The 14,492-nt window shown below is 44.0% G+C and overlaps 1 protein-coding gene across 1 annotated transcript in view; it reads right to left on the bottom strand.

Annotated features, from left to right (window-relative positions):
- Positions 1 to 3,377: 3,377 nt before the first annotated feature.
- The window catches only part of T265_08517 (hypothetical protein), a gene marked incomplete at both ends in the record, with an annotated part of 12,575 nt that continues 1,460 nt past the window's right edge, over positions 3,378 to 14,492 (bottom strand). The window contains 6 exons of the mRNA XM_009174338.1: positions 3,378 to 4,274; positions 8,135 to 8,506; positions 9,201 to 9,759; positions 11,955 to 12,365; positions 12,403 to 12,569; positions 13,738 to 14,051. Of these exons, the coding sequence (XP_009172602.1) occupies positions 3,697 to 4,274; positions 8,135 to 8,506; positions 9,201 to 9,759; positions 11,955 to 12,365; positions 12,403 to 12,569; positions 13,738 to 14,051 (2,401 nt within the window). The remainder of the gene's footprint in view (positions 4,275 to 8,134; positions 8,507 to 9,200; positions 9,760 to 11,954; positions 12,366 to 12,402; positions 12,570 to 13,737; positions 14,052 to 14,492) is intronic.

Genomic DNA, 14,492 nt, shown 5'->3' with positions numbered 1-14,492 from the left:
TTTTCCTTATGCATTCTCCTAATGGGAATAGTACCAATTTATCTCAGTGACAGACGAGGGGTGTTTCTTCAATGCATCGACAGTAAAGTTCACAACCATTAAAAAGGTCCGCTAATAAGTGCCGTTCACAGTTGGTGCAGTGCATTTTGGTGAAAGGTGGCTGAGACCAGCCAAATGCTCCTTTAAAAGTGTCTACCACTTTTGGTATGAAGAAGGGATGTGGACCAAAAACCTTCGAAACGGCCAAAGCGTTTAAAAGATAGCCCGGAGTTGACCAACAATCCAGCAACAAATAGGACGTGGTGAATTAATCATGGTTTACAATTTCCTACTCCAGTGATTTCAGGAAGCTGGCAAATTTCAACACATTCAACAGCACTTTCAGCTTTCGTAATAAGCTAAGTGGACACTACTCATGGTTGAACAGACCTGATGAATTGCTTGGCATGCCCACAGTTCCTCTTTTGGTCTTGCAAGCATTGATAAGACCACGAAATTTCAAATCTAGGTTTCAGTGTGTACAACTGATTTATACTTCTCAGGAATTATCGCACATAGCGCCAAATGACGCTTCGGTTTTCAAGACACATTACTAAATCATGAGAATCGCGTTGCTTTGAAGTTCTGTTGAAATGGAAGTGGAAACGTTTCTTGAGGGTGCTAGAAACGTCCGATTCTAATGAAAAACCTAGGATATTTTAGAATAAAATGGTGAATGCTGCACATCCCAAGTTAGACTCCCCCTCTGCCTTGGACGCCATTTAAGGAGCGCCATCAAACGAATAGTCTGTTTGCGGTTGTGTATCACCTGAAAGTTTATGTGCATGATTTTTTTTAGTTTGAATGGTTACATTTTCGGCAGGCCTTTGAATGGCTCTGATTTAACTCATTTTAATGCGAGTTATCGGTTATTGTCATCGAAATTATACGGTTGGACTGAACTAATCTCTGAGAGTGCCTATTTTGTTGCAACGAAACTGCCCACGTCTGTCCGGTCACAGTGCTGGGAATATTTTGTTTGTTTAACTCACTACTTCAAAGTTGAAAGTAGGCGGAATTCGAAAGTGATCTAAAAACCCCATCGAACAGATGCTGTCAAGGGAAACGGGTTATCAGATTCTCCTGGGCATAAACGCGCTCTGAGGTACTATCTAGGAGACTTCGACAATGTAACAGGATCATGGAAAATTCCATGTAAATCATTTTTTTTAAATGTTCGGTAGCAATCTACCTGGATTATGCGGTGGTGTGAAGAGCATCTTCTAACGTTACTTACCGTTTCTGGTTTATTTTTGAATCGTTTTTTGAAGTGCCCACATATAAATCTCAATTTGTATTGCATTGGAGGCCATCGGGTGAAATCATCTCCGAAAAAATAACAGTAACTTGTTAGTAACTCAAGGGATTATAACAGTTCGTTGGGCTGACTTTACTTCGTATTTCGTTCCATGGAACTCCACGGAAGGAGAATACGATCTAAGATCCTCACAAAGTAAAAAAGAACGCATGAAATTATATTTAACTTCTGTTGTTCCGCTAATTTACGATTTTCTTTTCACTCGAAGCAGTGATTTCTTCGCAGCCTTATCATCTATTCAACCTTTGTCGTGTCTAAAAGTGCAAAATGTGACATTAACTGAACACAAAATCAAGAGCCTTTTGTTCGATGAAGTACCGGATATGTACTGCCAAGAACTTGTGCTCCACGTGACGATAAAGTGACGACTTCAGAAACGGGCAATGCTACAGGAACCTGGCGGAGAAAACCGGCTGTCCACTCACATGAGAATACCGGGTCGTTCTTGGACGGCTGCTGCAATGATGAGAACACTAAATTCGTGGTCAAATTACTTGATGGTTTATACTGCGCTAACTGACTCCAACCGTTGAATGAGACGACTCGTTTACGAAGTCAACCCGCTGTCCTAAAATGGGCAATACCATTAATTCACTCGTCATTGTAAGGCTGCCCCCAGCCCTGAGGAACTCATCGAATGGAAAGGAAACATAGGTAAAGCTGTTCCGTTTAAATTTATGGTAACAAGCTAGACTTACAGAAAATGAGTTCACTCTATCTCAAAAGATAGACTGCTTTCAACCTACAGACAATCGATTGCCGAACCCTTAGGCTCAGGGATATCACGCCCAATTTATAGACTAATCAGCCGATATAACACATAATGGCGAAAGGGTTCTGACAGTGACATTAGCCGATCATCCAAAGTTACCCAAATCTTTAGATACATCGACTTTTCATGTAGTTTTCGCGTAACCCAACCGTCCTAGTTTACCAGTCACTCAACTTCGTTAATATCCCACAATCCTGAAGGAAGATAGCAATGATCAGAAAGAAACGACACTTCAAGCGATGGGCATTGGAGACGGAACGCTTACTACGCTTGCTTCTCTTTCTGGGCTATTTTCAGAGGAATACTAGGTGGTCAGTATTTGATACCTGCAGATTAATGGAACTTGACATTTGAAATAATAATTGGGACTCAAGTGAGCAAACAGAAAGGCGAAAGCGCAGTGTTCGATCTTATGTGCTGTCATATGAATGCCATTTTTGCACGCTGAGAAGCCACCATCCGAATAAGCCGTTTAGTTTTGGTGGGAATCTTAGGCCACAAATATTGTGATCCTTGTATTGTAGTGGACTCCTTTCAGAAGGAGCAATAGCTCTACTTGGTTGTGGGAGTAAGTCTCTGAGACCGAAGGATTTGAGGCATCTCCCGATATTTAGCTGTCCCAGAACCAGCAACTGGGGCAAAGTATGCCCGTCGAATGGATGTTCGATAATTCCGCAGACAATTCACCTACGGATTGCATGCAGCACCACAAACTGGTGCCGAGTTCCCAGTGATGTGACTCAGGCGCGCGGAAAAGAGAACTTGGAAGATTACGAAGGGTCTGAATGCTGTAAATGCAGCACATCATCCAGGATGGGGTCCACGTGATTCTCATTATATCTAGATAGAGACGTCGAGGACAACCTGCGATTGTTCATCCGACCACGAGTATAACCATCTGCCTTCGTACTGAACTAGTACCAAGTTCCTTCCTCCATCATTTTGTTCTTCAAACAGTGAAGTTGCGTCATGGTAACCCGGCGGGGTCGCACAGCAATAAAGCACCGGTGCTTCATTCTTATATTGCTGTAAGCTGACCGCTAAAGTCGATCGCAACTAATGGAAGATAAGGAATACCCCATCTAAACGCGAATAAAGCCGGGCAAAAGATGGAACATATTCTGGAAGAACTTCTGTCTGCAGTTTCTTGGGCGCTCACATTGGAAAAAGCAGAGAATGCGCACCTTATATCGAGTCTAAATTATTGATCAGCATACCACGTTTAATTCTTGTGACAGCGAATACAATAAGCAAGCATATTACTACAATGGTAAATCCAGTAAAAGGCGCCCAAATACTTTGGATAGTGAGAAAACACAAAGCTCCGCAAACATCTGCAATGGACAATCTGCATCGGGGGAGACAATGAACATAAAGGCCTATGTACACAAAACCATCTGAGCCACTTGTACTCCAGTCAAGAGTGCTGCGTCGAACAGACACATACAAGGAGATGATTTCTGTGATAACCGGGATACAACTTCGTGTTACACAGGCAAATGGTTGTACAGCAGGGGTATGGTGAATTCGAACATTATAAAATTCTTGTGGTAATCAGTCTGAGAGATCACAGACGCAAGTCTGCCAGCTGTAGTTCCAACAAACCGATAAGCTCATCACGTAATCGATCAGATTCACGTGTCGCTGCCGTTGATTGGTACTTTCCGGTGGATTCTTTGGGGGTTGGTTGTTGTTGCCTGCTCTTCTGTTCTGACAACAAGCAACTCAAGCAGTTGCGTACATGGATGGAAAGCGGTTCCTTAGTGCTAAACATGTGCCGTGTGACGTAGAAATAACACATACGGCGACGCTCGTCGTCTACATCCCCACTGTTAAGCACCGCATGTTCCTCGCTATCCCTCTCAGCTTTGACTGCACCCAAATAGACAAGCAGACAATTGACAGCTCGTGATACCATAGCATCATCACCTCGACCAGCGGAGTCCGCGGGGCTTAGCATAGATGCGAGTAAATTAGAGGCGACGTAGGTCAATAAGTCCGGCTGTTCGGGAAGCGGATTTGGCAGATGAAGGCTTAACTGAAGGCCAAGCCGGATCACTCTTTCAGGCGCCACTGATTTCACGTGCGTCGGAAGCTTCGAACTGTACACAGACGCATTGCTTACACTGTCCGATTTGATTATCTCTAAAAGAGGAACAGTCAAAAATGCATTTCATGAACTGAACAACATGGGTGATTGATAAGAAATGCCACATCCAGGTGACGTGCCGCCGTCGGAGTAACTAAACAATACCATGAGGTGTTCCTTAGCTATACGGTGGTAAAGTAGTGCATTCGAAGCGTAGACGGCTGAAGTGTAGCGCTTCGAAAAACCAAACCTCATAAATTAATCTGGGTTTTTTGTGCTTCACAAAAGTCTGACTACTAAAAATGTGATAATTTGCAAAAGTGGAAGGGTTGTTAAACCGGAACTTGAAGTAATGGCTCGAGGATAGCTAATTCCCATTGGAACCTGTTATGAACAAAGTCATCTAAGAATGGAGATTCGAGCGACTGAAATCATCACCCGCCGAACTATTGTTCGTATATTGGCTCCGACGAACCTTAACATTCGCCAGTAAATAAAAGTGATCCAACGCGAACTTCTATGCCTAGGTTAATTTTTATCCCATCGATATTTCACCTGGATTTCGATGATACCCAGACAGTAGCTGCCGATTCAGACAATAGTTCGCTTGCTCGGGAGCCTTGGCCTCCACAAAGAACGTCCCCACCCCAGCAGTGTGATCACCCTGATCTACTAGAACGGAGAACTATCGCCTCAAAGCTCAACACTATTTAAACGCAAAAAGGAGACATTAGTTACTCTAAACTGATTCATAAAACAGGCCGGATATCGACGACTTTCCCCCTAACATCTTGCCTGAGGTTACAAAAAACGATCTCGTGGGAGTACTATCTACTTCGTTTACAAAACCTAGACTTAGCAAACCGTTTTGTTGTTACACGTATATCCAAAGTTTAGTTCTTTCATCAGTAAAATGTCAAGCAACAACTTGAGCCTAAGCGATTGGACCTGAAAAGATAGCTAGAGGTCTGTAATTATCTTCCAAGCAATTGAGAAGAAGCTTCAACATGCAATAGTACATTTGTGCCAGATGCAGTTCGGTCCTCGTTGAAAAAACCTCAAAAAAATCGTTCAGCCGTAACACCCATCCGGGGCCTAGCTGCCATGCCACCCGAAGGAAGCACGAGGGCTGGGATACTGCCAGGTTGCTCAAGCCTAGACAGGGGAATTCGAGAAGCAGTGGTTTGGATCGGACCTTCAGGTCAGTAAATTCGCGCTCTAACGACTTAAGCCATCTCGCCTCAAAAGAACCTCAAGGACATCTATGCAGGGAAAGACAGAAACTCACTTCATCCGACCACGAAAGGGCCTACTGTCGAGAGAGACTGTTGTAGTGTCAAAGGCTAACCGCCCAAATTCTGAACTACCACACAGGTCAAAATCAGAGGAACCGCGCTAAATCAATACTGTGAAATTTTAGCCGTGAAATGCAGTGTTTCTTCGGCGCACGCCTGCCCTACAAGCCGTATGAATAACGATGACTGGGATTTTCTCGAGTCGTTCAAGTTCAAACGCGATTAACAGCTGAACTGGAAATCGAATAAAATAATTTGGTTTGAAATGTGTGTGCGATCAGGAGCTCCAACTCACTAATCATTATCATCGGATAAAGGTAGGGGAAATCCAATACAGTGTTACTCGCGAGAAATTACATTCGGACTTAGGGTAATCGGAGTTGTTTCGAATACACCGGATTCCTCATGGGCCAGATGGATTTGGAAGCCGGGCAGATTAGAACTCCGCCTATTCGGTAGGATCGTTCTGAAGTTCATTTGAAAATACGCTGATAAAAAGATAAATAATGCATAAGTATCGGTGTTCCCCTTCGGTCCAGGCACTGGGATCACTCACACAAAAAGTAGAAGAATAAAAGTGAACAATCAATAGCAACTGTCGCGAACGTCCACAAAGTTGTTTCAGTCCCTCAATGTTCATACTGAAAGTGTTTCTACTGAAGATGATGGATGCTACAGAAAAGCAAGTTTGCTGAACAATGAGCTTCCTTTATGAGAACAACTGAACCGTTCCTTGCGAACGATATCATTCTAATGGAAACTGAAGGAATTCGTCAGACACCCGTTCTTATTGAGCGACAACCCATGATAGCCACAATATTATATGTAACAATATGGTACGGTAACTGTTTTAGTACAGGGACATATATGACAAAAAAACAGACAAAATGTCTCGGTCGCGCTGGAAAAGATGACAATTCGAAACATTCGGTCTCCGTATACATGTTCGGAAGAACAGCCAAAACTAACTGATGAAACTAGCAGAGATGTGAACATCTGTCTCCAGCTGCTTAAGTAGGAAAATATGGCCACCTTAGCGTCCGTGTCATACAATCAAGTACTTCGAAGCTACAACCAATGTCGGCCGGGATACCTGCTTGACCGCTAGATTTATCTCTCTTAACAAAAACGTAAAACAGTAAGAAATCAACCGATCTAATTGTGGCAACATGCTCTGCAATATTTCATTATCCCTACATGGATGATGAACCAATGGAATCAAACCCTCAACACACTGAAAAACACTAACACTAATATGGTGGTCAACTTTACCGACACAAGACTGAGCACCTTAATTTTGAACGCCAGACCGTTAAGCAGCCAACTGACAATAACGTAAAGAAGCATCAGATGTCCCATTATTCGATATTTGTCACGATATGACAAAACGCAATCAATGCCTGTGGCAATCTCTCTTGAAAGTAGCCCATACCCGTACCAGTATGCCAAAACTTCACGAGGTTTTGATTTGCGGCCATTGGCAAAAAGACTGGATCTGGACCTATGCAGGAAATCTTGCGACCCTAAGCATTTCAAGTGCACATTCCTGTATTCAGCGAGTAGTTAGGTTAATCCGTGACCTCAGTCATAAAATGGACGCAGGTTGAATGATAAGGACTATGCTTTTTTGGATTTCTTGCAGCCACCTTAGTCCCTATGGATTAGATCCGCATGGTTCAAGCGCAGGAAGTCCCGACTGAATTCTATTCTTGTCAGTACACTATGTAGGTTCAGTGAGTTCAGGTTGTCGTGTGCAACGTGGGGCCAAAGCGGTAACCAGGATAAAGTCTATTTTGAAAAGCTTTTGGATGGGATGTCTTTGTTCAGCAATGTTTTATGACATAGATACCGTGTAACCATGTAAAAAAAACTCTCGGTCGCCGATGGCTACTTCCACCCCCGACCGAGTTCATACGAGCCATCCGAGATGATTAGCGCATGACTATCTGCATTCAATGACAGAGTACCACATAGCAAAGGATAAATCAACTCGGTGCCGCTAAGGAAACTGTCCAATTTTCAGGCCTGAGAGGTGCTTCGAAACTCACAAGTTTCAGTGGGAAGCTCAAATGGAGTGGGACAGTCATTTCTTCGGGTAAGTTAAGTTCACTTTCAACGATCAGTTTTTTATGGCTAGGACTGTTGCTCCAGTTTCTACATAAGGACATGCATTGATCGTTCAAAACGAAGTGTTAATTCGTAACGCACTACTCATAAGTTTGTTGAATATTCGTCGACAGCCCACGACCGTTTACGCCCTTCTTGGGGCTCATCAGGCAGACGCGGTCCCCAAGTTCCCGTCAACCTTATGTTCTACCTGAAAACAAATTGCACGAAACTAGCGGAATACATTCAGTTGCCTGGAAACGTCACAAACGAGGGATTCAGCCGGGTTCCAGGTGAGTCTGTTGCAAAACTAAATTTGTTTGCAAATGAGTGTTAATTTGACGGAATTATTTGACACAGTGTATTCTCCTCAATTACTAACATACTTGAGTCGGTTGTACTTCAGGGGTAAAATAGCCTAACACATGTGACGGCATTGCATCGTCCTGCAACCTTACTGGAAAGGAAGTCACCGAAGGTCGTTAGGGCGAGTGAGCACGGCCATACAACCTCACCTGCTAGGCAACGTATCGCGGCTTCGTCATGCTTCCCTGTAAAGCACTTTTGAAGTTGGGTCTCAAATTCCATCAACTTCGTTTGCAGCTGTTTGTCCACATTTGGAGTTGGCTGGAACGATGGGGGCGAGAAAAGATGGCTGGGTTTGAACAGACCATTGTGACCAACAGCCGAAGAAAAAAGTCCCGTTGGAGGCCACGCTTTGGGACGCACGACGCTTGCGTCCGTGGTATCCGCTGGAGGCAGTGAGGAGAATAAGCCTCCACCAAAAGGGCCGGTCTTTGACTGGGAAGAGGATTTTTCTTTGTTCGCTGAACATACGTTGCTTTCATTCAACGAGTTATGTAAATCCCGGAAGCTGAATCCGGTAGCTGAAGAAAATAAGGGTGCACAGTTTACCAACGAACATCAAGCTCACACTAAGATTACTGTTTGGCTGACTGAAATTTTAACGCCAGAGTTCAAAAAATACACATTTCTTCAATGCTATACCGCACCTTTTACGTTACGAGTACTCGCTTCTGCGGTAGAAATTTCGTACAAAATTGGTACAAAATCACTTTAACGGTGACCATTGACACCAGGCCTCCTAGAGCATGAAAGTATACAGGCGAACCCACCAATCTCGAGCATAAATACCCCACAGATTTCAGCTCCCTCTATCAACCGCCGTCGGTTCTGACAGTGTGAAATGTGTAAAATTTCGGTCGTTGGCTTGTTCGCTGAGCTGGGCAGTTTGATTGCAAACGTTTCATTACCAATCGAGGTGACATCATCAGCGCGTTATTGGGGAGCGTAGTGGTGCGTAGCGGTGGGTTAGTGGTTTTGTGTAAGGTTGATAACTTCAAGATACCCTTTCAAAGATAAGTGAAATCCAAAAATAGTCCACAAAAGCGTCGACAATCAACCGAGACTGTATATTTTCTCCACAAAAAGGCTCTTATGGAACAAGGTGACTTATTATGGGGGAGAATACATATTTGCGATCCGCACGGAAAGCGAAAATTCAGCAAACAGGTGTGCGTTCGAGAGCCAAGTACATACTATACACTAGGGGCTACTTACCCGTTTTTGATAAGGGTTGTTCTTTGACGGTATTGAAAGAGGAGTGTGCCTCATCTTCCGCATCACTCTCTCCATTCTCATAATCGTAACCCTCTTCCTCGCTCCCAAGAAACGCTTCATTCGAATCTTCCAATTCATCCACTTCTCCTTCCTCCTCCTCCTCCTCCTCCTCCCCCTCGTCCCCGGCTTCCTCTTCTGATTCACTCGCAGAACCTTGGTCTTCATCAAAAGCGGCCACATACGCCTCATCACCAACACGTTCCTTCTCTGGAGTACCACCCTGCGCCTTAGAAAGAGTGTGCAAGAGATCGATGGACTCCAAAGATCGAATGATGGCCTGAATACCTGACTTGCCGAATTCGTTTGCATTCAGGTCCAATGATTCCAGGTTTGACTTTGATCCCAGTGACAGAACCAGACTGACCCCCGCCTGACGTGTGATTTCATTGCCAGAAAGATTCAAAACACGTAAATCGGGTGCAACCTTTGGGTCATCCAAAACAGAGGCCAGAGCTTGCGCTCCTGAGGACCGTAAAATACAGTCACCCAGATGTAGTTCCTATTTTAAGTATTGGCAGAACGATAGTAGATGGGTATTGTGGTGTACTGTAAAGCTATGAACAAATGAGATAGCACGGTCCTTATTGTTTAAATGGCACGGCCGAAACAAAACTATAAATAGGCTCACCAAAAATGCGTCTCTATGGCTTAAAGCAAGTCCCCGCAACCTACTCATGAGTAGCAAAGGTTGTCCGTCAAAATACTGAAAGACGTGGCCACATGACACGATGACAAGCTCAGCATGGAATTGTGCGCATTATCCCTAGATTGTCGGTATTCAAGGTAGTAGGGGAAATGGGGTCACCTTGGTAAAATAACGGTCACCGGTTCCACAAAACTGCCCAATCTGTTGACACGGACGCAAGCCAGCGACAGCAAAGTGCACACTACGACTTATATGACCTATATGACGGGAACGAAACAGAAGGGCGAATCATCGGCGGAAGATCCAGCAAGGTACAGTACAGCCACTACACCGTTCATTACGTGTGTCGATTGCCAACAAAGATGATACCGATAGAGCGGCTCAACTAACGCATGATGTAGTCCAGATTGTTTCAGGAGGTCCCATCAGTTCTATCAAAACAGCAGGACGACACCTTAACCTCTGCTAAGGGCTTCAGTAGTTTAGCTCATTAAGAAGACAGGCGAGAGCTTTACTAGAATTATATATACTGTTCGGTCTAAATCAGATTTCGACACATTGAATTCCCTTTATCCATTCCCTAATACAGCAACAAGACACAGATCGCGAGACGTCAACAGTTCACTCATTTTCATTAATCTCGGACGCAAAGCATGCACTAAAAAGCGTATGGCAAGAAACGGAGAGTAACTGGTGCCTGCACACTTGTAAAGCTACTTAATTTTCCTCACTGTTTGCTGCTGTACGAATGATGGAAGCAAATGGAACTTTGAATCTTGCGACTTAAGTCTTACCGATATCCTAATCAAATCAGTTTGTCTGTCCATCACATCACATCACATCGTCAAAACACAAGGGACGTATGCGTCACTAGTCAGAAAGGCGCTTCTGACGCACGAAGACCCAGGTACTTGAGGAACGTTCAGACATCGTCTTATCAATCCTCAAACTTCGGCTGGACCGCCAGCAATTCTTCTTAAACAGTCGAGCCAAAAAACCGCCAGATATATCACAAACCAAGTCGCTAATCAACAGTGATTCACTAAGATACGTACCAAAATGCTGAGTTCGTGGCTAACCACGCCACCTGCTGATTCCTCCGGTGAATCAACAGCAACTAGCGGCTATTTCTTGTTTGTCCTGACTACTCATAAGTCTGCTTACTATAGGGCCGTTTTGCTTCCCTGTTGCGCGTCTCCCGGATTTTTGCCTCCGCCTGAGGCTTGCTTAGCCTCTAGCTGCTGATGTTGAGATTCTGTCGCCTGTTCGAATTTGCTTGCAATTTTCGAGTGGCTGGTTCGAATAAGAAGCAGGTCACCCTGGGGTCGAACCCTGTGACCCCCGGACGGGAGGCGAGCGTGCTATCCGCTACGCTATTCCAACTTGCCAGGTGGTTCTAATTTTTCAATTACGTTCGTACTGTATTTCATCTGATAGTGTTTGCTGAGATTTTGTTTCAAGCGGAACTAGGCTTGCACTTCGATTTGGCATGGGGCACATGCTACTACATTTCGCTGTCAGCTGAAGACCGCAAGTACATTTCATTTGCGCCAAATTTACCCAATACCGGTTTTACAGACAGCGACTGTCCTTTGCGCCGTTATCTGTGTATTAGGCCTATTTACTCTGTATGGTTCAAAGCTCTTTTTGTGCTCCTACCGATTGCGCTGTTGTTAACGGTACGTTCTGCTTGATGTTCATTAACCCATTCGTTCATAGTACCAGTCCTCAATACAACATCTACCGCCCTCATCAGTCTGTTCCTACTGCTAACTGAATACGAAATGCGTATAATCCGATTTCAGGCAATAAACCTCGGTATATTAAACCTGTATTAGTTCACCATAATTAAAAAATAACTTCCACAAAACGCCCTATCTTTCGCAGGCCATACAATACCGTTTACCAGCGTGTAGGAATTCGTAGCTTGTAGTGCCCAATGCCAAAAGAACTCACCAGTGAAAGAGATAACATTGTGAACGAAATGAGGGCGTATCAGAGCCGAATTCTTTGCAACAAACAGTGAAAACTCCATCAACGACACATACCTCCAGTTTGTCCAGTGATCTAAGAGCCTTGGCGATTATTTTTCCGCCTTCTGCAGTTAGTGTGTTATCTGACAAATTGAGCAGCCTCAATTTGGTATTGGTCATAAGAATTTTCGACAAGGATTGCACTCCGTCCTTCCCATGAATACCAATCCCATTCTGACAAAGAGAAAGCTTCAAGCAGAACGAGTTAGTGAGGATTGAGGACACACTCACCTCTTCTAGAGACCTCATATCTGCCAGTACTTTCGCCAACATTTGAGCGCCAACATTCTCCAAACGATTTCTACTTGCAGAAAAAACTTTCAAAGCCAACCCATGTCTGTTGCAAGCCTCTCGTCCTTTCTCCAAGGCTTGTGTTAGATACCGACAACCTTCATGTCCCAGGCCTTGATTGTTCATTCGGAGGACCTAGACGAACTTTGGTGGACAGGTAAAGTAGAATTACCTCTAGCGTGAAACATGCAGGACTTGAAAGTAGTTCAACAACTCCCACAACACCATTCGGACCAAAGGCGTTATCGCTCAAATCCAGCTCGACCAGGTGCGCACCAGATGAGATTATACCAGAGCATAGGTGTCTAAGAGCCGGAGCGATCTCCGTTTTCAGGCGGCCTGAAATACACACAGCAAACAAGATATGTACTATACCGGACAACAAAGCCCTCTAACAAGATTATTACTATTGCCCTAGGACCTACAAACGGTTAAAATGAAAAAACGGGTGGGTTAAGGATTTGCTTACGTGGGAGCACTACAACTTTCAACCCACAGGTGACATTCATTAGGTGCTGAGGTAGAGAAATGGGATTATGGTGCTGAGAATGAATTGTTCTTCCATTATGTAGGTTGTGCATACATACGACATGGTGTATTCATAATATCTATGCATTCATAATGTACATGTAATCGAGAAAATTTAACAACTTTCATTCAAGCACCTGCCACTGAGCGATCGGCTCCGCGGAATGATGTGACTGTCAATCCACTCACGGGAAAAATAGGTTTCGATTCTGGATTTCAAGATCTCACGAATTAATTACTTACCCAACACATCCTCTTAAGAGTTTACACAGAGAAGCCCGAAATTCGGAAATTTTCCTGATGGTTTCAGAACATTTGTAAAATTTCAGGCATGGCTGGTGCAACACTATTTTTTGCCGTAAACAAAACCTACGTACATCAGTTCGGTGGAAGTCATCCAATCAACAACCTCACTGCTAGTGATCCACTGGATCTCTTGTTTTCGACAGCGAAGTTTTATCGAAACACACCAATGTGAACAACTTCAGTTACAGAACCCACCTATATATTTGGTGTTTGACGTTTACTCCATTAAAAGTAATATACAATGCTAAATAAGTCGTCGAGAAACAGAAAACTCTGTTGCACCTTACCAGAAGGTTGAAAATAAAATATACCAGGTTGACAGCGAGATAAGCAGAGCTCTGACTCATAGTTGGTAAACTGAACCATAGACTACCCTATACAAAACCTTACTGAAAATTTTTGTTACCGCTACAATGTAAGTAAAAACGAGAGTTGTCATGATGCCCATGCGTGGATGGGAACGACTGAAAAGTCAGATGCAAGACTACAGATAACCGCTTTCAGCGAATACCTCAACTTAACTGCTGTGTTTTCTCAACCACCAAATGAACGATACCTTCTTCATAAACGACCCACATGTGAAGGTTGGTCATCTTGAGTGCTACCAAATCCGTTAGGGTAGTTTCAGTAAAAACGATCAATTCCACAAAAATCAATGTGTCAATCGACTCACCAGTAAATAGGTCGCTGAAGATACACCGCCTTAGCTTCTTATTGTTTTCCAATGCAGCACCTAACGGCTCTGCTGCTACTATTCCAAGGGTATTTCCAGTGAGATTAAGGCACGTAACTTCCGAGTTGCTCTTTAGCTCCGATACGATGAAGCCGACATCTTCCACCGTATCAAGTTTTAGTCCCAAGCCAGCAAACGTAACAACATGCTCCTCCTTGGAGTCTAGGAGTGAAGTTCCGCTCGACATGATGGACCAGCGGGGAAAACAATGAATATGATGAAGCACTTCAATGCCCCGATGCAGAAACGACGTCCTGAAACGGGGAAAATATATTGCACGTCACAGTGCTGGTCAAATTCTACGGTACGCTGGTTTTAGCTGCTACTGTTTCGATTGCCGAAAAACTAGAGAGCAGAGAATAAGTATTGAAGGCAATAGCAACACCAGTTGGATTCATCATCATCATCATCCTCATCATTATCATCCTCATCATTCATCATCATCATCGACAGTATGACATCAGTGTTCAACACCGATGCCTCACTGCCTTACAACCATGATTTATTTGAAAGCAAAGCCGTAAAGAAAAGGATAAAGGTGGACGGGGAAGGGACTTAGTGCTAGCTTAACACAATCATTCCGAGGTGCCTACACCTCCACACATTCACTCGGGCAATCTGGATAGAAACTGACAACAAGAACGCCACTGACATCGGTTGGCAGGCATATCTTGTAGTGTCTCCAACCAGGCACA

This window comes from Opisthorchis viverrini, assembly GCF_000715545.1.
Source record: "Opisthorchis viverrini unplaced genomic scaffold opera_v5_222, whole genome shotgun sequence".
NCBI classification, from domain to species: Eukaryota; Metazoa; Platyhelminthes; class Trematoda; order Opisthorchiida; family Opisthorchiidae; genus Opisthorchis; species Opisthorchis viverrini.
Note: the sequence above shows the minus strand (reverse complement) of the source record. Positions and strands in the feature narration are given on the sequence as shown.